The following is a 25219-nucleotide window of genomic DNA, read 5'->3' as shown; positions in this document are numbered from 1 at the left end:
CTAGCCTCCCGCTAATAACACGTAGCCTCCCGCTAATAACACCTAGCCTCCCGCTAATAACACCTAGCCTCCCGCTAATAACACCTCCCGCTAATAACACCTAGCCTCCCGCTAATAACACCTAGCCTCCCGCTAATATCACCTAGCCTCCCGCTAATAACACGTAGCCTCCCGCTAACAACACCTAGCCTCCCGCTAACAACACCTAGCCTCCCGCTAATAACACCTAGCCTCCCGCTAATAACACCTAGCCTCCCGCTAATAACACCTAGCCTCCCGCTAATAACACCTAGCCTCCCGCTAATAACACCTCCCGCTAATAACACGTAGCCTCCCGCTAATAACACCTAGCCTCCCGCTAATAACACCTAGCCTCCCGCTAATAACACCTCCCGCTAATAACACCTAGCCTCCCGCTAATAACACCTAGCCTCCTGCTAATAACACCTAGCCTCCCGCTAATAACACCTCCCGCTAATAACACCTAGCCTCCCGCTAATAACACCTCCCGCTAATAACACCTAGCCTCCCGCTAATAACACCTAGCCTCCCGCTAATAACACCTAGCCTCCCGCTAATAACACCTCCCGCTAATAACACCTAGCCTCCCGCTAATAACACCTCCCGCTAATAACACCTAGCCTCCCGCTATAACACCTAGCCTCCCAGCTAATAACACCTAGCCTCCCGCTAATAACATCTCCCGCTACATAACACCTAGCCTCCCGCTAATAACACCTAGCCTCCCGCTAATAACATCTCCCGCTAATAACACCTAGCCTCCTGCTAATACACCTAGCCTCCCGCTAATAACACCTAGCCTCCCGCTAATAACACCTAGCCTCCCGCTAATAACACCTAGCCTCCCGCTAATAACACCTCCCGCTAATAACACCTAGCCTCCCGCTAATAACACCTAGCCTCCCGCTAATAACACCTCCAGCTAATAACACCTAGCCTCCCGCTAATAACACCTAGCCTCCCGCTAATAACACCTAGCCTCCCGCTAATAACACCTCCAGCTAATAACACCTAGCCTCCCGCTAATAACACCTAGCCTCCCGCTAATAGACACCTAGCCTCCCGCTAATAACACCTAGCCTCTTGCTAATACACCTCCCGCTAATAACACCTAGCCTCCCGCTAATAACACCTAGCCTCCCGCTAATACACCTAGCCTCCCGCTAATAAACACTAGCCTCCAGCTAATAACACCTAGCCTCCAGCTAATAGCACCTAGCCTCTCCGCTAAATAACCCTAGCCTCCCGCTAATAACACATAGCCTCCCGCTAATAACACCTCCCGCTAATAACACCTAGCCTCCCGCTAATAACACCTAGCCTCCCGCTAATAACACCTTCCGCTAATAACACCTAGCCTCCCACTAATAACACCTCCCGCTAATAACACCTAGCCTCCCGCTAATAACACCTCCCGCTAATAAGACCTAGCCTCCTGCTAATAACACCTAGCCTCCCGCTAATAACACCTAGCCTCCCGCTAATAACACCTAGCCTCCCGCTAATAACACCTAGCCTCCCGCTAATAACACCTAGCCTCCCGCTAATAACACCTAGCCTCCCGCTAATAACACCTCCCGCTAATAACACCTAGCCTCCCACTAATAACACCTCCCGCTAATAACACCTAGCCTCCCGCTAATAACACCTAGCCTCCCGCTAATAACACCTAGCCTCCTGCTAATAACACCTCCCGCTAATAACACCTAGCCTCCCGCTAATAACACCTAGCCTCCCGCTAATAACACCTCCCGCTAATAACACCTAGCCTCCTGCTAATAACACCTCCCGCTAATAACACCTAGCCTCCTGCTAATAACACCTCCCGCTAATAACACCTAGCCTCCCGCTAATAACACCTCCCGCTAATAACACCTAGCCTCCCGCTAATAACACCTCCCGCTAATAACACCTAGCCTCTAGCTAATAACACCTAGCCTCCTGCTAATAACACCTAGCCTCCCGCTAATAACACCTAGCCTCCCGCTAATAACACCTCCAGCTAATAACACCTAGCCTCCCGCTCATATTAGCCTCCAGCTAATAACACCTCCCGCTAATAACACCTAGCCTCCCGCTAATAACACCTAGCCTCCCGCTAATAACACCTAGCCTCCCGCTAATAACACCTAGCCTCCTGCTAATAACACCTCCCGCTAATAACACCTAGCCTCCCGCTAATAACACCTTCCGCTAATAACACCTAGCCTCCCGCTAATAACACCTAGCCTCCCGCTAATAACACCTAGCCTCCCGCTAATAACACCTAGCCTCCCGCTAATAACACCTAGCCTCCCGCTAATAACACCTCCCGCTAATAACACCTAGCCTCCCGCTAATAACACCTCCCGCTAATAACACCTAGCCTCCCGCTAATAACACCTAGCCTCCCGCTAATAACACCTAGCCTCCAGCTAATAACACCTAGCCTCCCGCTAATAACACCTAGCCTCCTGCTAATAAAACCTCCCGCTAATAACACCTCCCGCTAATAACACCTAGCCTTCCGCTAATAACACCTCCCGCTAATAACACCTCCCGCTAATAACACCTAGCCTCCCGCTAATAACACCTAGCCTCCCGCTAATAACACCTAGCCTCCCGCTAATAACACCTAGCCTCCCGCTAATAACACCTAGCCTCCCGCTAATAACACCTCCCGCTAATAACACCTCCCGCTAATAACACCTAGCCTCCCAGGTTATTGCACTAGACCTCTGTGCGTCTCCACCAGATGTTTATTAGGGTTACACAGGTCTGTTCTAGTGAGGACGGAGAGTTGACCCCCTCTATCTGCTCTCTATGTCACCAGGGCCGTGGTGTCTGTGGGCCACTGAGGATTCAATGGGTGAGCTGGTGCCTGGATGATGGATGACGGGTGGGCGGGTGCCTGGATGATGGATGACGGGTGGGCGGGTGCCTGGATGATGGATGACGGGTGGGCGGGTGCCTGGATGATGAATGACGGGTGGGCGGGTGCCTGGATGATAGGTGGGCGGTGGACATCTGGTGCTAGAGAGAAAATGCAGAAAACATTGTGATGAATCTACAAAGCTTTAGACGCCTCCCCTACTTCTGCTCCCTGGTATCAGCACATACACCCCTTCTTCTTACACCTCCCTGCCTTCTCCGCCTCTCCTTACCCTGTGTTGGGGGGATGGGGTGCTCCAGGAGGCAGTGTTGGATGTAGTTGGGCTGGCAGTGCAGTGTCTCACAGGCCGGGCACAGCAGGATGGGGCACACCAGGCACAACTCAGGCCTGGACTTTGGCTCCAGCAGGCAACATATCAACTTTTTGGTTTCAATCTGAGATTTCCTGATGAGTAAGTGAAGGAAAATGAATGACAACGAGACTACAAGTGCCCGTCTCTGCACCCACTACCTCGACATTCCTGCACCCCCATCCCTAATCTCCCTGCACCCCACATTCCTGTTCTCTCCGCACCTCACTCCCCACATCCCTGTTCTCTCTGCACCCCACATCCCTGTTCTCTCTGCACCCCCCATCCCTGATCTCTCTGCACCCCACATCCCTGTTCTCTCTGCACCCCCCATCCCTGATCTCTCTGCACCCCACATCCCTGTTCTCTCTGCACTCCACATCCCTGTTCTCTCTACACCCCCCATCCCTTATCTCCCTGCACCCCACATCCCTGTTCTCTCTACACCCCCCATCCCTGATCTCCCTGCACCCCACATCCCTGTTCTCTCTGCACCCCCCATCCCTGATCTCTCTGCACCCCACATCCCTGCTCTCCGCACCTCACTCCCCACTTCCCTGTTCTCTCTGCACCCCCCATTCCTGATCTCCCTGCACCCCACATCCCTGTTCTCTCTGCACCCCCCATCCCTGATCTCCCTGCACCCCACATCCCTGTTCTCTCTGCACCCCCCATCCCTGATCTCCCTGCACCCCACATCCCTGATCTCCCTGCACCCCACATCCCTTCTCTCTCCGCACCCCACTCCCCATATCCCTGCTAACTCCGCACCCCCCTCTCCCCACATTCCTGCTCTCCCTGCACCCCACACCTCACATCCCTGCTCTCTACACACCCCACTTCCCTGCACCCCACTTCCCCCATCCCTGTTCTCTACACACCCCACATCCCTGCTCTCCCTGGACGCTACTCCCCACATCCCTGTTCTCTCTGCACCCCACATCCCTGCTCTCCCTGCACCCCACATCCCTGTTCTCTCTGCACCCCACATCCCTGTTCTCTCTGCACCCCACATCCCTGTTCTCTCTGCACCCCACATCCCTGCTCTCCCTGCACCCCACATCCCTGTTCTCTCTGCACCCCACATCCCTGCTCTCTCTGCACCCCACATCCCTGCTCTCTCTGCACCCCACATCCCTGCTCTCTCCGCACCTCACTCCCCACTTCTTTGTTCTCTCTGCACCCCCCATCCCTGATCACCCTGCACCCCACATCCCTTCTCTCTCCGCACCCCCCTCTCCCCACATTCCTGCTCTCTCCACACCCCACTTCCCTGCACCCCACTTCCCCAATACCTGTTCTCTACACACCCCACATCCCTGCACCCCACTTCCCCCATCCCTGTTCTCTACACACCCCACATCCCTGCTCTCCCTGGACGCTACTCCCCACATCCCTGTTCTCTCTGCACCCCACTCCCCACATTCGTTCTCTCCGCACCTGACATCCCTGATCTCCCTGCACCCCACTCCCCACATCCCTGATCTCCCTGCACCCCACTCCCCACATCCCTGATCTCCCTGCACCCCACCTCCCTGCACACCACTCCCCACATCCCTGATCTCCCTGCACCCCACTCCCCACATCCCTGATCTCCCTGCACCCCACCTCCCTGCACACCACTCCCCACATCCCTGATCTCCCTGCACCCCACATCCCTGATCTCCCTGCACCCCAGATCCCTGCTCTCTTCGCACCTCACTCCCCACATCCCTGCTCTCTTCGCACCTCACTCCCCACGTCCCTGTTCTCTCCGCACCCCACTCCCCACATCCCTGCTCTCTCCGCACCCCACTCCCCACATCCCTGCTCTCTCCGCACCTTACTCCCCACATCCCTGCTCTCCCTGAACCTCACTCCCCACATCCCTGCACCCCACATCCCTGTTCTCTCCACATCCCACCCACATCTCTGCTCTCCCTGTACCCCACTCCCCACATCCCTGCTCTCCCTGAACCCCACTCCCCACATCCCTGCTCTCCCTGTGCGTTGTTCCACTGTTAAGTGCCCTAGGCACCTGTAGTAAAGTTTTCCCTCTAGGTTAAGTGTTGATGAAGGTAGTATTCTATAGTTTCACCACTAGGTGTAAGTGTTATTCATGAGTCTAGTTATTTCATGCACAGCTGAAGTTAGGAAAGGGTTACTGTTATTATTGTACCATGTGTTCCTTGCTGACCTATAGGAGGTGATAACTGACAAAAGTAAGTCGAGTCTGGTCTGGTCTGGTCTAAGATGCAGGTAGAGACAACCAGATCTTCTAGTATACCTACTATATCTACTATGCGGTGCTAAACACTACAGAGGGAGAAGAGTCTGGGAACATCCTAGCTCACACCGTAAACCAGTCTAAAAAGTGCAGGGCAATATCCTGATACACAAGAGGAACTAGCCCCGATAGGACAAAGCTACCAGAGGGTCTACGTATCCTGTCTCGCAGTGCAGATAACTGGGACACTCCTGGGAGCTTAGCTTCACCCAGATAACCATGACTGGGGCTTGTATGACCCTATTAGGACGGGTCACTCGACACTGTAGGGCACAAGGTGGTCAGACCAAAGTCTATACAGAGGTACAAGTAACTTCTCACTCTACAAGTATTCTCTCAAGTTCCGGCAGAGTACATTGCTATATTGGGTTAGGACTCCCTCAACAAACTTTTCTCCTCAACTCTCAACTCTTCAAGCACCGCTACAACTACCTCTCTACTCTACTTCTTCAAGCATCTCAACAAGCACAACCAAGAGAAGCACTAAAGTCTGTGTAAAGATTTATCTATTGTACCAAAGTGTTCTGTATTATCCAGAGACTGAACAGTAAAGCTGTTATATTTCTATCACTGGGACTCTGTCATCCTTTTACTGCGCACCAGCTCCCATACACACTAGCCGCACACCTTCAGTTATTTTCCCCCTTTCTGTGGTTGGTGGTACTGATAGTCCAGGTGGGTAAATTAACACTCAGGACTACTGTGACAAGGCACCCATCACAGCCCAGCAGGTCACCGACCATTTCTGGGGAGTACAGCCAGCCACAACACAAAGCAGGTACCAACATCACACCTGTGTGCTGCACCAGCACTGGCGTCACAATACCATCCTTGGCTGAGCTGTACAGCAAAACCACCAACAGTGACACACCACACCTGCACCCCACATCCCTGCCCCCTCCCCCTCAGAAACACACATTCTGGGCTGAAGGTGTCTTACTGCACTTCCATCACTAGATGTCGCACAGTGTGTTTAAATATTGTCTGGCAAGGGTTAACTGCCTATTTGACTTCTCTCATGCTGTATTTTCTGCCACCAGCTGAGTGTCCCTGTGGATGGAACCTCACACTGGTCCCTCTATTTCCCTAACCTACCAAAAGTCAGACAATGTCAGCTGCCTGGGGTCCCTATATAGTGGGTGAAGCTGGCCAGGGCTGCCTGGGGTCCTTATATAGTGGGTGGAAGCTGGCCAGGGCTGCCTGGGGTCCTTATCTAGTGGGTGAAGCTGGCCAGGGCTGCCTGGGGTCCCTATATAGTGGGTGAAGCTGGCCAGGGCTGCCTGGGGACCTTATATAGTGGGGGAAGCTGGCCAGGGCTGCCTGGGGTCCTTATATAGTGGGGGAAGCTGGCCAGGGCTGCCTGGGGTCCTTATATAGTGGGGGAAGCTGGCCAGGGCTGCCTGGGGTCCTTATATAGTGGGGGAAGCTGGCCAGGGCTGCCTGGGGTCCTTATATAGTGGGGGAAGCTGGCCAGGGCTGCCTGGGGTCCTTATATAGTGGGTGAAGCTGGCCAGGGCTGCCTGGGGTCCTTATATAGTGGGGGAAGCTGGCCAGGGCTGCCTGGGGTCCTTATATAGTGGGGGAAGCTGGCCAGGGCTGCCTGGGGTCCTTATATAGTGGGGGAAGCTGGCCAGGGCTGCCTGGGGTCCTTATATAGTGGGTGAAGCTGGCCAGGGCTGCCTGGGGTCCTTATCTAGTGGGTGAAGCTGGCCAGGGCTGCCTGGGGACCTTATATAGTGGGTGAAGCTGGCCAGGGCTGCCTGGGGTCCTTATATAGTGGGGGAAGCTGGCCAGGGCTGCCAGGACCTAAAGGGGAACTCCAACTCCCCTATAGGTACGGCCTGTGTTCCTGGATCCGTGTCACTCAGTGTCCTCGGCCAGCGATGAGTACCAAGCTTCTGAATAGGTTCCCCCTTCCAGCCAAGTAACCAGCAACCTCCTTAAAGCGACTTTGTAGCCACAATCTGACCCCCCCCCCCCCTTGTACCTTCGGGTAGCTGCTTTTAATCCAAGATCTGTCCTGGGTCCGTTCGGCAGGTGATGCAGTTATAAAACAACTTTTAATCCTGCAGCGCTGTGTCTAACGGCCGGGTCTTACATTTGTATATGCATTAGGCTGGCACACCCTCTCTGTCCTTCCTCCCCACCCTCCTCATCATTAGGAATGCTCAAGGCAGAGTGCTTCCTATTCCCCACCTGTGTGTATAATGAACATGGGCTGGATCGTTAAGACACCTGTGCAAAGCTCAAACAGCAGTAAATGTTCCTAGATCATTCCTAATGATGAGGAGGGGGGGGGGGGGGGGGGAGGAAGGACGGAGAGGTGGTGCCAGCCTAATGCATATACAAATGTAAGCACCGGCTGTTAGACACAGCGCTGCAGGATTAAAAGTTGTTTTTATGACAATAGCTGCATCACCTCCCAAAGGACCCCAGGACAGATCTTGGATTAAATGCAGCTATCTGAAGGTACAGGGGGGGGGGGGGGGGGGTCAGATTGTGGTTACGGAGTCGCTTTAAAGAGACTGTGCTAAAACTACTAAAAGGTGTGTCCTCCTGTATACCTGCCAGGCGCAGCGATCTATATACAGTCTATAGTCTCCTCCTGTATACCTGCCAAGTACAGCGATCTATATACAGTCTATAGTCTCCTCCTGTATACCAAGTGCAGCGATCTATATACAGTCCATAGTCTCCTCCTGTATACCAAGTGCAGCGATCTATATAGTCTATAGTCTCCTCCTGTATACCTGCCAAGTGCAGTGATCTATATACAGTCTATAGTCTGCTCCTGTATACCTGCCAAGTACAGCGATCTATATACAGTCCATAGTCTCCTCCTGTATACCTGCCAAGTACAGCGATCTATATACAGTCTATAGTCTCCTCCTGTATACCTGCCAAGTGCAGCGATCTATATACAGTCTATAGTCTCCTCCTGTATACCTGCCAAGTGCAGCGATCTATATACAGTCTATAGTCTCCTCCTGTATACCTGCCAAGTGCAGTGATCTATATACAGTCCATAGTCTCCTCCTGTATACCAAGTGCAGCGATCTATATACAGTCCATAGTCTCCTCCTGTATACCAAGTGCAGCGATCTATATACAGTCTATAGTCTCCTCCTGTATACCTGCCAAGTGCAGTGATCTATATACAGTCTATAGTCTCCTCCTGTATACCTGCCAAGTGCAGCGATCTATATACAGTCTATAGTCTCCTCCTGTATACCTGCCAAGTGCAGTGATCTATATACAGCCTGTAGTGTCCTCCTGTATACCTGCGAAGTGCAGCAATCTATATACATCTATAGTGTCTTCCAGGATGCTAAGCTCTATAGAGTCCGGTGGGCAGACTCATCCCCCAACCCTGTATATTGAGCTCCAGTATACTTGTTCTTCTCATACAGCTGAGGGTTTGTTACAGTGTATCCGAGCCCTCGTTACTCTCACACAGCTGAGGATTTGTTACAGTGTATCTGAGCTCTCATACAACTAAGAGGTTTGTTACAGTGTATCCGAGCCCTCGTTACTCTCACGCAGCTGAGGATTTGTTACAGTGTATCTGAGCTCTCATATAGCTAAGGGGTTTGTTACAGTGCACCCACCTCCGCAGGCTCAGCGAGGCCCTTATGGCCTCCATCAGCCCCTCCAGTAGAGAAGGCCTCCGCTCCAGCCCGGGTCCACCAGGGTCTGATGTGGCCGTTGTCTGCTCCTCCGGGGTCCGGACTCTCTGTGCTTGGGGCGACTCCTCAGGTGTAAAGCACGACCACAAGAACCGACCACAGCAGAGAGCATGCCCAAAGCTAGCATCAAGGATAGACCCCTCCTCATCACTCTCCGAATCGTCCAGACGGGCCATAGCTGGGGGCCGGACACAGGACATGGCACCTATTGACTACGATGGAGGCCAATATGGCCACCTGCGATCAAGATGTTCTCCGAGCAACAGCCTGTCCCTCAGCAACCAATCAGCGGCAAGCTTTCTCACTTCCAATGCAGGTTAAACATATGATGTGATCTGATTGGTTTCTAAGGACTAGGCAGTCCGCCCCCTTCCTATTGTGATTGGCCGCTCTGCTCCTCTGTACGTGTGTATTTTAAATAAAGATAAGAGGAGCTGAATGCAGCAACCAATCAGATTTCACGTCCAGGCTGGAGCATGACTGGTTGCTATGGGGACGCCCATCTTGAATCTTTGCCAGACTCCCAACACACTATATATATCCCCCCGGATAAGTTACAACCTCAGAGGAGACGCAACCCCGCCCCAGAGGAGGAGACAACTCCACCCCAGAGGAGGAGACAACTCCACCCCAGAGGAGGAGACAACCTCAGAGGAGACACAATCCCACCTCAGAGGAGGAGACAACCTCAGAGGACATACGACCCCCCCCCCCCCCACCCCAGAGGAGTCACAACCTCAGAGGACATACGACCCCCCCCCCCCCCCCCCCCCCCCCGGATAAGTTACAACCTCAGAGGAGACACAACTCCAGCCCAGAGGAGGAGACAACTCCACCCCAGAGGAGTCACAACCTCAGAGGACATACGACCCCCCCCCACCCCAGAGGAGTCACAACCTCAGAGGACATACGACCCCCCCCCCCGGATAAGTTACAACCTCAGAGGAGACACAATCCCACCCCAGAGGAGTCACAACCTCAGAGGACATACGACCCCCCCCCCCCGGATAAGTTACAACCTCAGAGGAGACACAATCCCACCCCAGAGGAGTCACAACCTCAGAGGACATACGACCCCCCCCCCCCCCCGGATAAGTTACAACCTCAGAGGAGACACAATCCCACCCCAGAGGAGTCACAACCTCAGAGGACATACGACCCCCCCCCCGGATAAGTTACAACCTCAGAGGAGACACAATCCCACCCCAGAGGAGGAGACAACATAAGAGGTCATACGACCCCCCCAAAGGAGTCACAACCTCAGAGGAGACACGACCCCCCCTGCCCCTGGATAAGTTACAACCTTTAGGAGATGCGAATTCATTGACACATTTTATTGGATGTTGTCATCTGGGCCTCAGAAATTTGGCGACGAGGCCGCAGCCTGACAGGTCATGTGACACCGGACCGCTATAATCTCATTATAACCTCACAGGCCCGCAGGGGGCAACGACACAGGTCCCTGGCAGTACATAAGAGGCGGGGGAGGGGAACGTGGCACAGACGGTAATGCCCATCGGGGGAGGGGACAGACTGACAGGACCGTAAAAATGTAATTTCCCTTTTAACCATTGCAGCAAAAATCAAAATAAAGAAACATGCAGCGAGCGCGGCCGAGATGGGCACAACAATATGGCAGCCGAGATGGATGTGACAATATGGCGGCCGCGTCAGGTGCCGCCACTTACTTGACATGGTGCAGTCCGGGCTCAGACCGCGACTTTTTTCCTTATTTGGCAACACAAGAAAATATAAAATCTACAACAAAAAAAATGTGCAAAACAGCGAAAGCGCCTGCAGCCCCTCCCACTGCGCTGAGTGATCAGATACATGATCCACACAAACATTCAGCACTGATCAATGGTTAAGGAGAACAGCGGCAAAACCGCGTCCCAAACTCCGACACACAAGAGTCAATGTAAACAGAACCGCAGGGGCGGACACAGAGACTGCGCCACTAAACCAATAAATCATACAGATTATCGGGATAAGGCCGACCCCCGGGATTGTACAGATTATCGGGATGAGGCCGATCCCCGGGATTGTACAGATTATCGGGATGAGGCCGACCCCCGGGATTGTACAGATTATCGGGATGAGGCCGACCCCCGGGATTGTACAGATTATCGGGATAAGGCCGACCCCCGGGATTGTACAGATTATCGGGATGAGGCCGACCCCCGGGATTGTACAGATTATCGGGATGAGGCCGACCCCCGGGATTGTACAGATTATCGGGATAAGGCCGACCCCCGGGATTGTACAGATTATCAGGATAAGGCCGACCCCCGGGATTGTACAGATTATCGGGATGAGGCCGACCCCCGGGATTGTACAATTATCGGGATGAGGCCGACCCCCGGGATTGTACAGATTATCGGGATGATAGAGATAAGGACTAGATGGTACAGTTTATGGGGACTGATGTGACCCGAGGATTGTAAAGATTAGGGGGGGGGGGGGGGGGGTTGTACAGTCAGATTGGTTACTTATAACGTTGTGTCTCCACAATCTCATTTGACCCTTGATTCTCACACAAACATTTAAAAAAAATCATATAAAAGAATAAAATTGTAAACCAATCACAAAATAATAAAAAGTTGCAGAGGTTCCACCCCCCCGGCAGGATTGGCTGTAAAAAGCGTTGAGGGGTGCGGCACAGGTGCAGAACCCCAACTCCACTCACCTGCAGCACAGAGGCACATGACAGCCGCCCCAGAGGAGACCGCCAGACAGGCCGTCACGTGACAGCCACCCCAGAGGAGACCGCCAGACAGGCAGTCAAGTGGCAACTGCCCCAGAGGAGACTGCCAGACAGGCCGCCACCTGACAGCTGCCCCAGAGGAGACCGCCAGACAGGCCGTCACGTGGCAGCCACCCCAGAGGAGACCGCCAGACAGGCCGTCACGTGGCAGCTGCCCCAGAGGAGACTGCCAGACAGGCCACAATGTGACAGCCACCCTGGAAAAGACTGTCGGACATGCAGAGACCGCCGGACAAACCATCACGTGACAGCCACCCCAGAAGAAATTGCCAGGCAGGCCGCAACATGACAGCCACTCCAGAGGAGCCCGCCGGACATGTTGTGATGTGACAGGCGCTCTGCGGGCAGAGGACCCCCACATTAGCCTCTCAGCTACACTGGCTGCAGTTCTGGCGATGGCCAGCAGATGGCAGCAGTGTGGCTGGTTTCCTATGACACACACAACATGGGGTGACAGAGCGTACACCACACACCAAGGGGTTAACATCAGTAGGGCTGCTGCAGAAGGAGGAACCAATCGCGACTCCTCAGGCAACAACAAACTGTAAAAACCGCATCTCCCAGGATTCCGGAGAGCGGTATACGGCGGGCATGTATATGTATATATGTATATATATATATATATATATATATATATATATATATATATATATATATATATATATATATATATATATATATATATATATATAAATATAGATATATACACACACACACACACATGTACATACAGCTATATACACACAGACAACTCCAAGAATAAGTTAAAAATGGCGCCCCCTATGGCCGTGGCACAGAGTTTGGTCCAAGAGCTGGCTGTGTACAGGACATGACCCCACCCCATTGTCCAGTTCCGTAGGGGACGAGGGCAGTAGCGTCACTCCTTGGCCGGCAGGTTGGGGGGGGCGGTGGAGTCACTCCTCAGCCGGCAGGTGGTGGGGGGCGGTGGAGTCACTCCTCAGCCGGCAGGTGGTGGGGGGCGGTGGAGTCACTCCTTGGCCGGCAGGTGGTGGGGGGTGGTGGAGTCACTCCTCAGCCGGCAGGTGGTGGGGGGCGGTGGAGTCACTCCTCGGCCAACAGGTGGTGGGGGCGGCAGCATCACTCCTCGGCCAACAGGTAGGGGGAGGTGACGGCATGCTCCTGGCTGATGGCCGCCAGCTCCTTCATGAACTCTGTGAAGATGACGGCACAGTAGACGGCGTTCTTCACCCGCAGCGCCTCGTTCTGCTTCTCTGCCGAAGTCTTAAAGATGGACGTTCCCGAAAGCGCGTGAAGGACCTGACCATCCCGGACGTGCTGAAACGCCATCTGTGCCGCCTGTCGCGCCCTCGTGGGACTGTTAGTGTGACGCAGGATCAGCTCTCCAATAGACGGCTTCCGGCTCTTCACTGCAGGGGCAAAGAAAGATACAGTCACCTCCAGAGCTGCGCTCACTATTCCCCATCCTCCAGAGCTGCGCTAACTATACTGCTGTTACATATACTCAGGTCACCTTCAGAGCTGCGCTCAATATTCCCCATCACATGGTTACCCTCACCCCATCAGGTGATTACCCAGTGTGTCGGAGCGACGCAGGGCGGGCACAGAGCTCTGCCCCTCACCCCATTCCAGCTTTCCCCGGGCAATCAGGAATTTCTTGGCCTTGAAGAGCAGAGTGGGGAAATCCTCCTGAGAGGCGGCAAACGCTTCAATCTTATTCTTCACCGAACCCAGAACCTGCAGGAGAAGAAACATCTAACTGAACTGCAGAGAATCCCCCCCCCCCCCCCCGAGACATCCAACACATGAACTGCAGAGAATCTCCCCCCCTCCCCAGAGACACCCAACACCTGAACTGCAGAGAATCCCCCCCCCCCCCCCGAGACACCCAACACCTGAACTGCAGAAAATCCCTCCACCACCATCACTCACCTGCACCAGGGATTTGACACTTGGCTGGAATACCATGTTAGTGTTCAGCAGGAAGGAGCGGAGCAGCGGCTGCGGGTGACATGCCAGCTGGGCCACGATGCCAGTCAGCAGGAAGTTGACATACAATGAGTTGCTCAGCATGTTCTCCAATTTAGCAAAGATGATGGCGATAAAAGGACCTGCAGCAAAACGATAGCAGGAGGGTCACACAGAGCGCAAGGCGGGCACCACCCTAGAGGGTCACACACAGCGCCAGGCGGGCACCACCCTAGAGAGTCACACAGAGCGCAAGGCGGGCACCACCCTAGAGAGTCACACAGAGCGCAAGGCGGGCACCACCCTAGAGGGTCACACACAGCGCCAGGCGGACACCACCCTAGAGGGTCACACAGAGCGCAAGGCGGGCACCACCCTAGAGGGTCACACAGAGCGCCAGGCGGACACCACCCTAGAGGGTCACACAGAGCGCCAGGCGGACACCACCCTAGAGGGTCACACAGAGCACCAGGCGGACACCACCCTAGAGGGTCACACAGAGCGCAAGGCGGGCACCACCCTAGAGGGTCACACAGAGCGCCAGGCGGACACCACCCTAGAGGGTCACACAGAGCGCCAGGCGGGCACCACCCTAGAGGGTCACACAGAGCGCAAGGCGGGCACCACCCTGGAGAGTCACACAGAGCGCAAGGCGGGCACCACCCTAGAGAGTCACACAGAGCGCAAGGCGGGCACCACCCTAGAGGGTCACACAGAGCGCAAGGCGGGCACCACCCTGGAGAGTCACACAGAGCGCAAGGCGGGCACCACCCTAGAGAGTCACACAGAGCGCAAGGCGGGCACCACCCTAGAGGGTCACACAGAGCGCCAGGCGGACACCACCCTAGAGGGTCATACACAGCGCCAGGCGGGCACCACCCTAGAGGGTCACACAGAGCGCCAGGCGGACACCACCCTAGAGGGTCACACAGAGCGCAAGGCGGGCACCACCCTAGAGGGTCACACAGAGCGCCAGGCGGACACCACCCTAGAGGGTCACACACCGCGCCAGGCGGGCACCACCCTAGAGGGTCACACAGAGCGCCAGGCGAGCACCACCCTAGAGGGTCACACAGAGCGCCAGGCGGGCACCACCCTAGAGGGTCACACAGAGCGCCAGGCGAGCACCACCCTAGAGGGTCACACAGAGCGCCAGGCGAGCACCACCCTAGAGGGTCACACAGAGCGCCAGGCGGGCACCACCCTAGAGGGTCACACACAGCGCCCCCCCCCCACACACACACACAGAGGGTCACACACCGCGCCAGCCAGAGCAAGCACCACACACAGTACCAGGCAGGCACTGCAAAACACCACAGGAGAGGAGGTCACACTCACCCAGGGATGAGGGGCATTAGGCAGGCCCAGGCTGGCATTATCTAGGGGTTGAGGGGCATTAGGCAGGCATTATCTAGGGGTTGAGGGGCATTAGGCAGGCCCAGGCTAGCACTCACCCGGGGATGAGGGGCATAAGGCAGGCCCTGGCTGGCACTCACCCGTATATGGCTGCCCACCACCGTTCTGTGCCCGCAGGGGGCTGCTGAGCAGAAGGGTTAGTGATTCGGTGCGGCTCTTGGCCGTATCTGGGTGCTCTTCACTATCCTGCTCGTCCTCTGATGGGATGGTCATGTGCCCATCGGCCGCCTCCTCCTGCACGGCCACCCCCCTCATGCTGTCCTCCATCTCCTTTAGCTCCTCCCCCAGCTTCTCGATGCTCACATGGGCCCCATTGGTCTCGGCCGGTGCCTGGTCCAGCAGCTCGTCGATCAGGCTGTCCACAGAGTCCGTACCCTCCCACTGACTCGCCGCCCAGCGCTGGTTGTCCCCTGGCCCAGTAGCCACCTCCTCAGCTCTGTGCTCCACCCCCATCACTAGCTCCTCCCCCTCGGAGCAGGCCAGCTCTCTGTCCCTTTTTACTTTTTTAATCTCACAGTTATCGGTTCGGCCCGGATGGCCGGCCACCCTCTGGCTGCCGCCCGTGTAGCCCTGCTGGTCGGTGGCGGCTCCATTCATTAGGGCAGGGGGCGGCCCCCGATGGTGAGATGACTCCATGTGCCCCCCATCCTGGGCCCGGGCACCACGCCCGCCTTCCTCCTCCTGTAAGCTGCGCTTCTTAGTCCGTGGGGTAATGCTGTGCCGCCGCACCTCCCGCTCCTTGTCCAGACTCCTGGCGGAGGTGGGAGGGGGAGAGAAGTAATCCGGTGACACCGCCACCTCCTCCGCCGGAGTGGGAGGCGAGATGCTGCGGGGGCTAGGCTCCGCCCCATCATATGGGGCTGACCAGACGCGACAGGCATGGGTGCAGCGATCAATTCCGGCCCGCGCCTCCTGAAGATACTCCAGGTAATTCCCCTCTAACTCCGACACTTCATCCCACGAGGGGGCGCCGTGACGGGGGCTGCCGGCATCCGGGGAGCTGAAGCTGGAGGAGCGCTGCGAGGGGCTGTCAGGGGCCGCCTGCCGCATGAAGAAGCCCATCCGGGAAGGGGTGGAGGGACGGGGCACAGTGTGGACGGAGGACGTGTCAATGCTCGGACTGCCCTGAGCTGTAAGACAAGAGGGAAACATGAGGAGCAAACACAGCCACAGGGGGCAATATTATAGCAGGAATATCCCTGTATATAGGGGGCAGTATTATAGTAGTATATTCTTGTACTGTATATAGGGGGCAGTATTATAGTAGGTATATTCCTGTATATAGGAGCAGTATTATAGTAGTATATTCCTGTATATAGGGCAGTATTATTAGCTATAGCGGGGCACGCAGTCTCGGTATTACCCCTCCTCTCACCTTTGGTCCAGGTGGCGTGCTCCTCCTCTCGCTCCTGGGACACCAGAGTCTCTTTCCTACAACATTGTGGGATGAGGGAGAGGAATTTATCGGCCGCCTTGGAGTATAAGTCGAGATCCTTCACGGCTCTTCTCTGGCTCAGCATGACGTGGTTACAGGGGATGAGAAACCTGGGAGGAGGGGGTCAGTACACATCAGGCTGAGCAGGCAGGGGGCGGCAGTCAGCTCTTGGGGGGGGGGGGGGGCAGGTTTGGTCACTCACCTTAGGACCAGCTGCAGCAGGACATCCTCACAGTTCAGGTTGAGCAGGGTACGGAATAGGGTGAGAGACACCATGCAGAGCTGTGGAGAAGCAGAGGAACATGAGGAGACGCCACCACCCGAGTGACAAGCTAATAGGACTGACTGGAGCCTTCCTCACAGCTGAGGGTTCATTACATGGTCAGCGCAGTGCTGATGCTTCGCTACAATGTATCAGTGCATCTAGGCAGGCCTGGAATACGGGGAGTAACAGAGCCTGAGCTGTGAGGAGCACCGGTTACCTCCACAGAGGGCGCTCTCACCCGGGAGTTGCTGGCGATGCGGCTGATCAGGGTGTGCAGGATGGTGGCGCTGTCATAGCGGTGCAGCAGGATGAACCTCAGGAAGGTTTTCAGCAGTGCTGTCTCGCTGATGCTGCGCAGGAAGAGCTCCAGGTAGGCGGTGCTAGCAATCATCTCCTCGATGGAGGTCTGCGGAGGAGGGACAGGGGTTACCCGGGGGGGGGGGGGGTATGTCACACACACACACATCACCCCCCACCCCGACACACACTCACCTTGTGCAGTGCCGGGCCCATCACCGGCACCAGGAAGCCATTGTGGATGTACTCCACCAGCTGGTTCTGCACCAGGGGATGAGCCACCTGTGGGCAGAGGAAACAGTCAGCATGGCGGAGGGTACCAAGAGAATGGCGCACACTCCGTGGCCACCTACCTGAGCGACAGCGTTACAGAACTCCAAAGAATTCATGAACAAGACGAGGGAAGAGACGCCAATCCAGTCCTCCCGCCGCAGGAAGTGCCAGTCATCCCCACGCACCTCTATCTTCCGGGGCAGAGAGGAGTAAAGAGCGCTGAGCCCTGTGGCCAGGATCTGGGGGGGGGAGGGATACAGGAACAGGTGTTACACTGGTGATGTATACGGCCTCCAGCAGGGGGCAGTACAGGTACAGGTGATGTATACAGCCTCCAGCAGGGGGCAGTACAGGTAATGTAAACTGCCTCCAGCAGGGGCAGTACAGGACTGGGGATGTATACAGCCTCCAGCAGGGGGCAATACAGGTACAGGTGTTACACTGATGATGTATACGGCCTCCAGCAGGGGGCAATACAGGTACAGGTGTTACACTGGTAATGTATACAGCCTCCAGCAGGGGGCAGTACAGGTACAGTTGTTACACTGGTGATGTATACGGCCTCCAGCAGGGGACAGTACAGGTACAGGTGTTACACTGGTGATGTATACGGCCTCCAGCAGGGGGCAGTACAGGTACAGGTGTTACATTGGGGATGTATACGGCCTCCAGCAGGGGGCAGTGTGATGGCAGGTAGGGAATCTGGAGCCGCGGGGCAGGGAGTGTCAGGTTACGCAGTGATTCAGCAGCTGCTCGCGACCGGGAGATTCGGGGAAGATTTGGTGTTGGGCCAGGAGCAGCCGCTGACACGGGGAGAGGCCGCATTCCTGCCTGAGGGAGTGTAGGGCAGCTCTGGCAGTGTGGCATCCCCAGGAGACGGGCACAGGACGCCCACACCACCACAGCCGTCCCTACACATTAACCCCTCCCTGCCAGGACGTTCCAGGAATAGCGCACACTAATCCCAGTGCCATCTCATGTTACACTGCTGCCGCCTAGAGCTCTGACTGTCAGGACACACACACCTACAGGAGACAGGAGTGCCACCCTGAACACAACACCTCTACTCACATCAATGGCCACTCCAGAAGAGAGGTCGCATCATGAGGTTCTGCAGCAGCCAGGGTGAGGAGGGGGGCACAGTGAGGTTCTGCAGCAGCAGCTATATATGGGGCATGGTGCACAGTGAGGTTCTGCAGCAGCTATGGGGGGGCAGCATGGTGCACAGTGAGGTTCTGCAGCAGCAGCTATGTATGGGGCATGGTGCACAGTGAGGTTCTGCAGCAGCTATGTATGGGGCATGGTGCACAGTGAGGTTCTGCAGCAGCTATGAGGGGGGGCGGCATGGTGCACAGTGAGGTTCTGCAGCAGCTGTGGGGGGGGCGGCGTGGTGCACAGTGAGGTTCTGCAGCAGCAGCTATGGGGGGGCGGCATGGTGCACAGTGAGGTTCTGCAGCAGCAGCTATAGATGGGGCATGGTGCACAGTGAGGTTCTGCAGCAGCAGCTATATATGGGGCATGGTGCACAGTGAGGTTCTGCAGCAGCAGCTATGGGGGGGGGCGGCATGGTGCACAGTGAGGTTCTGCAGCAGCAGCTATGTATGGGGCATGGTGCACAGTGAGGTTCTGCAGCAGCTATGGGGGGCATGGTGCACAGTGAGGTTCTGCAGCAGCAGCTATGTATGGGGCATGGTGCACAGTGAGGTTCTGCAGCAGCAGCTATGTATGGGGCATGGTGCACAGTGAGGTTCTGCAGCAGCTATGAGGGGGGGCCGCATGGTGCACAGTGAGGTTCTGCAGCAGCTATGGGGGGGCATGGTGCAAAGTGAGGTTCTGCAGCAGCTATGGGGGGCGGCATGGTGCACAGTGAGGTTCTGCAGCAGCTATGGGGGGCATGGTGCACAGTGAGGTTCTGCAGCAGCTATGAGGGGGGGGCGGCATGGTGCACAGTGAGGTTCTGCAGCAGCTATGGGGGGCATGGTGCACAGTGAGGTTCTGCAGCAGCTATGGGGGAGGCATGGTGCACAGTGAGGTTCTGCAGCAGCTATGGGGGAGGCATGGTGCACAGTGAGGTTCTGCAGCAGCTATTGGGGGGGCATGGTGCACAGTGAGGTTCTGCAGCAGCTATTGGGGGGGCATGGTGCACAGTGAGGTTCTGCAGCAGCTATGGGGGGGCATGATGCACAGTGAAGTTCTGCAGCAGCAGCTATGTATGGGGTATAGTGCACAGTGAGGTTCCACAGCTATTGGCGGGGGGTGGGGGGGGGCATGGTTCACCCTGTGAGGTTCTGCAGCAGCCGAGGAGCCTACCCCCCATGGTCTCGTGCTTCGGTTACTTACAGGACAGAAGAAGGAGTTGTTTGTGATGTAGCGGGCCATGGTGGGGTTGTCGGAGGACATGGCCATGATGAGGAGCAGGGCATCGCGGGCCTGCTGGCCGATCACCCCCTCATGGTGGATGAAGGGCACCAGCAGGGAGAAGATCAGCAGGTTGGCGGCACCTTCCTGCCCGACAGAGTCCTGGAAAAAGAGCTCCAAGGTGGAGGGCTCCCGGGCCAGAGACACACACAGCTGGTTCAGCAGCAGCACCAGGTTATTCTCCAGCAGCGGAGAGGCCGGCCCCGGTGAGAAGGTGCCCAGGAGGGTGACCAGGGGCCGCAGCACAGGCTGGTACCGCAGGAGAGGCTGCCGCGACTGGCTGATCAGCATCTCATACAACTTCAGCTGCTCCACCTGCGGGGGAAAGAGGGGAGAGAGAGCATGAGAGGCAAGAGGGGGAGAGAGAGGCAAGAGGGTGAGTGAGAATATGAGAGGTGAGAGAGAGAGGCAAAAGTGAGAATATGAGAGGCGAGAGAGAGAGGCAAAAGTGAGAATATGAGAGGCGAGAGGGTGAGTGAGAATATGAGAGGCGAGAGGGGGCGAGAGGTGGGGGAGAGGGTGAGTGAGAATATGAGAGGCGAGAGGGGGCGAGAGGTGGGGGAGAGGGTGAGTGAGAATATGAGAGGCGAGAGGGTGAGTGAGAGAGAGAGAGAGAGAGGCGAAAGTGAGAATATGAGAGGTGAGAGAGAGGCAAAAGTGAGAATATGAGAGGCGAGAGGGTGAGTGAGAGAGAGAGAGAGAGAGGGAGGCGAAAGTGAGAATATGAGAGGTGAGAGAGAGAGGCAAAAGTGAGAATATGAGAGGCGAGAGAGAGAGGCAAAAGTGAGAATATGAGAGGCGAGAGGGTGAGTGAGAATATGAGAGGCGAGAGGGGGCGAGAGGTGGGGGAGAGGGTGAGTGAGAATATGAGAGGAAGGAGAGAGAGAGAGAGAGAGAGAGAGAGGGGGAGTGAATATGAGAGGCGAGAGGTGGGGGAGAGAGAGAAGAGAGTGAGAATATGAGAGACGAGAGGGTGAGTGAGAATATGAGAGGCGGGGGAGAGAGAGAAGAGTGAGAATATGAGAGGCGAGAGGGGGAGTGAGAATATGAGAGGTGGGGGAGAGAGAGACGAGAGTGAGAATATGAGAGGCGAGAGGGGGAGAGGGTGAGTGAGAATATGAGAGGCGGGGGAGAGAGAGAAGAGAGTGAGAATATGAGAGGCGAGAGGGGGGGAGAGAGGCGAGAGTGAGAATATGAGAGACGAGAGGGGGAGAGAGGGGGAGTGAATATGAGAGGCGAGAGGTGGGGGAGAGAGAGAAGAGAGAGAATATGAGAGGCGAGAGGGGGAGAGGGGCGAGAGTGAGAATATGAGAGACGAGAGGGGGAGAGAGGGGGAGTGAGAATATGAGGCGGGGGAGGGGGCTACTTACCTTCTTCTCCTCGGTGAAGTCTCGGTGGAGATGCCACCTCAGCAGCCGCTCCAGGATGCCCTCTGAAGCCACATAGGCCAAGATGGGTCCGGGGCCCTCAGCCTCCCGGGGCCGCTCCTCAGCCAGCAGACTCAGCATCTGGTAGGTGTTATTCCGCACACAGCTCAGGTCGTCCGGGGTCACATGGTCTGTGGACCCAGGACGCTCCAAGATCCGGAGGACCTGTCAAATGTTAAACACATGGTGATACCCGGACATGACAGTGCTCTCTGCTGCCACCTCTGTCCATGTCAGGAACTGTCCAGAGCAGGAGAGGTTTTCTATGGGGATTTGCTGCTGCTCTGGGCAGTTCCTGACATGGACAGAGGTGGCAGCAGAGAGCACTGTGTCAGACTGGAGAGAATACACCACTTCCTACAGGACATACAGCAGCTGATAAGTACTGGAACAATTGAGATTTTTAAATAGAAGTAAATTACAAATCTCTGGCACTTTTTGACAGCAATTGGTTTCAAAGAAAAAAATTAAATTGGCGCAAAACCTATTTAAAGGGATCTTCACACCTGGAACATTGATAGTCTCCATTATAGACAGCTTACCATTTCATGCTTACAGCTCCAATGCAGATCTAGGTCTCAATGGTAACATACATACAAACCTGGTGTAGTTGGACCCAGTCTGTATATCTGGTAGAGCACAAGGAGCGAGAATGCAGGATCAGACTACACAGGGTGATCTGTAGTCTGTTACCATAGTAACACACATCAGCATAGGCTGACACAAAACAGGAGGATACACCCCCCAAGGCTCACCTGGGACCAGTGGTTCTTGAACACCATGAGGCAGGTCTCAGGGTCTGCCGTGACCAGTGGCTGCAGGCTGGCATTACGTCCAGGCTTGCTGCTGGACCCCCGGGGGTTCAGCTTACTGAGCCAACTCATTGTAGTAGATGAGGGGGCGTTGTCACTGGATACAGGGGTGTCCGGGGCCCATCAGGGGACCAGAGGGAAACACCAGGAGCCGTGGAGACAAGAGCTGTGGAGAGAAGACACCATGAGACCCTAAGGACCCCCAAAACTATCACCCCCCCCCCCCCCCCCCCCCCCGAATCCCATCACAGTCAGAGGAGGAGACACAAGGTACCGTGGGGGGGGGGGATATGTAGTGTATGGAGGAGATAGGAGGTACTGTATGGGGTGGGGATATGTAGTGTATGGAGGAGATAGGAGGTACTGTATGGGGGAGGGGGATGGGGATATGTAGTGTATGGAGGAGATAGGAGGTACTGTATGGGGGGGGGGGATATGTAGTGTATGGAGGAGATAGGAGGTACTGTATGGGGGGGGGGGGGATATGTAGTGTATGGGGGGGATAGGAGGTACTGTATGGGGGGGGGATATGTAGTGTATGGGGGGGATAGGAGGTACTGTATGGGGGGATATGTAGTGTATGGAGGAGATAGGAGGTACTGTATGGGGGGGGGGATATGTAGTGGATGGAGGAGATAGGAGGTACTGTATGGGGGGGGGGATATGTAGTGTATGGAGGAGATAGGAGGTACTGTATGGGGGGGGATATGTAGTGTATGGAGGAGATAGGAGGTACTGTATGGGGGGGGATATGTAGTGTATGGAGGAGATAGGAGGTACTGTATGGGGGGGATATGTAGTGTATGGGGGGGATATGTAGTGTATGGGGGGGATAGGAGGTACTGTATGGGGGGATATGTAGTGTATGGAGGAGATAGGAGGTACTGTATGGGGGGGGATATGTAGTGTATGGAGGAGATAGGAGGTACTGTATGGGGGGATATGTAGTGTATGGGGGGGATAGGAGGTACTGTATGGGGGGGGATATGTAGTGTATGGAGGAGATAGGAGGTACTGTATGGGGGGGGGGGGGGGGTATGTAGTGTATGGGGGGGGATAGGAGGTACTGTATGGGGGGGGGATATGTAGTGTATGGAGGAGATAGGATGTACTGTATGGGGGGGGGATATGTAGTGTATGGAGGAGATAGGAGGTACTGTATGGGGGGGGATATGTAGTGTATGGGGGGGGATAGGAGGTACTGTATGGGGGGGGGATATGTAGTGTATGGGGGGATAGGAGGTACTGTATGGGGGGGGATATGTAGTGTATGGAGGGGATAGGAGGTACTGTATGGGGGGGGGATATGTAGTGTATGGAGGAGATAGGAGGTACTGTATGGGGGGGGATATGTAGTGTATGGAGGAGATAGGAGGTACTGTATGGGGGGATATGTAGTGTATGGGGGATATGTAGTGTATGGGGGGAGATTAGTGTATGGGGGGGGGATACTGTATTGTAGGGGGGATGGATATGTAGTGTATTGGAGGGGATAGGAGGTACTGTATGGGGGGGGGGATATGTAGTGTATGGAGGAGATAGGAGGTACTGTATGGGGGGATATGTAGTGTATGGGGGGGGATAGGAGGTACTGTATGGGGGGGGGGATATGTAGTGTATGGGGGGGGGATATGTAGTGTATATGGGGGGGATATGTAGTGTATGGGGGGGATAGGAGGTACTGTATGGGGGGGGGGATATGTAGTGTATGGAGGAGATAGGAGGTACTGTATGGGGGGGGGGATATGTAGTGTATGGAGGAGATAGGAGGTACTGTATGGGGGGGGATATGTAGTGTATGGGGGGATAGGAGGTACTGTATGGGGGGGGGGGATATGTAGTGTATGGAGGAGATAGGAGGTACTGTATGGGGGGATATGTAGTGTATGGGGGGGATGGGAGGTACTGTATGGGGGGATATGTAGTGTATGGAGGAGATAGGAGGTACTGTATGGGGGGATATGTAGTGTATGGGGGGGATAGGAGGTACTGTATGGGGGGGGATATGTAGTGTATGGAGGAGATAGGAGGTACTGTATGGGGGGGGATATGTAGTGTATGGAGGAGATAGGAGGTACTGTATGGGGGGGATATGTAGTGTATGGAGGGAGATTAGGAGGTACTGTATGGGGGGGGGATATGTAGTGTATGGAGGAGATAGGAGGTACTGTATGGGGGGGGATATGTAGTGTATGGAGGAGATAGGAGGTACTGTATGGGGGGGGGATATGTAGTGTATGGAGGAGATAGGAGGTACTGTATGGGGGGGATATGTAGTGTATGGAGGAGATAGGAGGGTACTGTATGGGGGGATATGTAGTGTATGGGGGATATGTAGTGTATGGGGGGGATATGTAGTGTATGGGGGGGGATATGTAGTGTATGGGGGGATGGGATATGTAGTGTATGGGGGGGGATAGGAGGTACCGTATGGGGGGGGGGGATATGTAGTGTATGGAGGAGATAGGAGGTACTGTATGGGGGGATATGTAGTGTATGGAGGAGATAGGAGGTACTGTATGGGGGGGGGGATATGTAGTGTATGGGGGGGGTATGTAGTGTATGGGGGGATATGTAGTGTATGGGGGGGGGGATATGTAGTGTATGGAGGAGATAGGAGGTACCGTATGGGGGGGGGGGGGGATATGTAGTGTATGGAGGAGATAGGAGGTACTGTATGGGGGATATGTAGTGTATGGAGGAGATAGGAGGTACTGTATGGGGGGGGGGGGGGATATGTAGTGTATGGAGGAGATAGGAGGTACTGTATGGGGGGATATGTAGTGTATGGGGGGATAGGAGGTACTGTATGGGGGAGGGGATGGGGATATGTAGTGTATGGAGGAGATAGGAGGCACTGTATGGGGGGGGGATATGTAGTGTATGGGGGGATATGTAGTGTATGGGGGGGGATATGTAGTGTATGGAGGAGATAGGAGGTACTGTATGGGGGGGGATATGTAGTGTATGG

At 55.3% G+C, this 25219-nt stretch overlaps 2 protein-coding genes across 4 annotated transcripts in view; both read right to left on the bottom strand.

Moving 5' to 3' along the window:
- Positions 1–2741: 2741 nt before the first annotated feature.
- On the bottom strand, positions 2742–9629 carry C5H17orf50 (chromosome 5 C17orf50 homolog). Its single transcript, XM_069971879.1, has 3 exons — positions 9117–9629; positions 3165–3337; positions 2742–3033 (listed from the first exon to the last, which is right to left on the bottom strand). Exons 1-3 carry the CDS (start codon positions 9392–9394, stop codon positions 2822–2824), a joined length of 663 nt encoding a protein of 220 aa, XP_069827980.1. The 5' UTR covers positions 9395–9629; the 3' UTR covers positions 2742–2821.
- An 884-nt stretch (positions 9630–10513) lies between these two features.
- The window catches only part of FHIP1B (FHF complex subunit HOOK interacting protein 1B), a 19611-nt gene continuing 4905 nt past the window's right edge, over positions 10514–25219 (bottom strand). The window contains exons 2-14 of one of the 3 annotated variants that reach the window (XM_069969309.1): positions 22192–22414; positions 21380–21601; positions 19932–20324; positions 17672–17830; positions 17514–17600; positions 17239–17427; positions 16959–17038; positions 16697–16866; positions 15402–16451; positions 13870–14048; positions 13512–13674; positions 13075–13346; positions 10514–13038 (exon numbers count right to left, since the gene is read on the bottom strand). In XM_069969309.1, the coding sequence (XP_069825410.1) occupies positions 13021–13038; positions 13075–13346; positions 13512–13674; positions 13870–14048; positions 15402–16451; positions 16697–16866; positions 16959–17038; positions 17239–17427; positions 17514–17600; positions 17672–17830; positions 19932–20324; positions 21380–21601; positions 22192–22320 (3111 nt within the window). In that variant the 5' untranslated portion in view covers positions 22321–22414 and the 3' untranslated portion in view covers positions 10514–13020. Of the gene's footprint in view, positions 13347–13495; positions 13675–13869; positions 14049–15401; positions 16452–16696; positions 16867–16958; positions 17039–17238; positions 17428–17513; positions 17601–17671; positions 17831–19931; positions 20325–21379; positions 21602–22191; positions 22415–25219 lie in introns of all 3 variants that reach the window. The other 2 variants (XM_069969310.1, XM_069969311.1) reach the window with 2 other exon arrangements.

The sequence above is a fragment of the Dendropsophus ebraccatus genome, chromosome 5 (genome assembly GCF_027789765.1).
Source record: "Dendropsophus ebraccatus isolate aDenEbr1 chromosome 5, aDenEbr1.pat, whole genome shotgun sequence".
Taxonomy (NCBI): domain Eukaryota; kingdom Metazoa; phylum Chordata; class Amphibia; order Anura; family Hylidae; genus Dendropsophus; species Dendropsophus ebraccatus.
Note: the sequence above shows the minus strand (reverse complement) of the source record. Positions and strands in the feature narration are given on the sequence as shown.

Bases quoted from the DNA above. Each gene is read 5' to 3' on its own strand.
- C5H17orf50 (XM_069971879.1), bottom strand. From the start codon at position 9,394: ATGTCCTGTGTCCGGCCCCCAGCTATGGCCCGTCTGGACGATTCGGAG. The intron at 3,338-9,116 runs GTGGGTGCACTG...CTTACTCATCAG, and splicing joins GCCTCGCTGAGCCTGCGGAG to GAAATCTCAGATTGAAACCA. The intron at 3,034-3,164 runs GTAAGGAGAGGC...TTTTCTCTCTAG, and splicing joins CCCCATCCCCCCAACACAGG to CACCAGATGTCCACCGCCCA.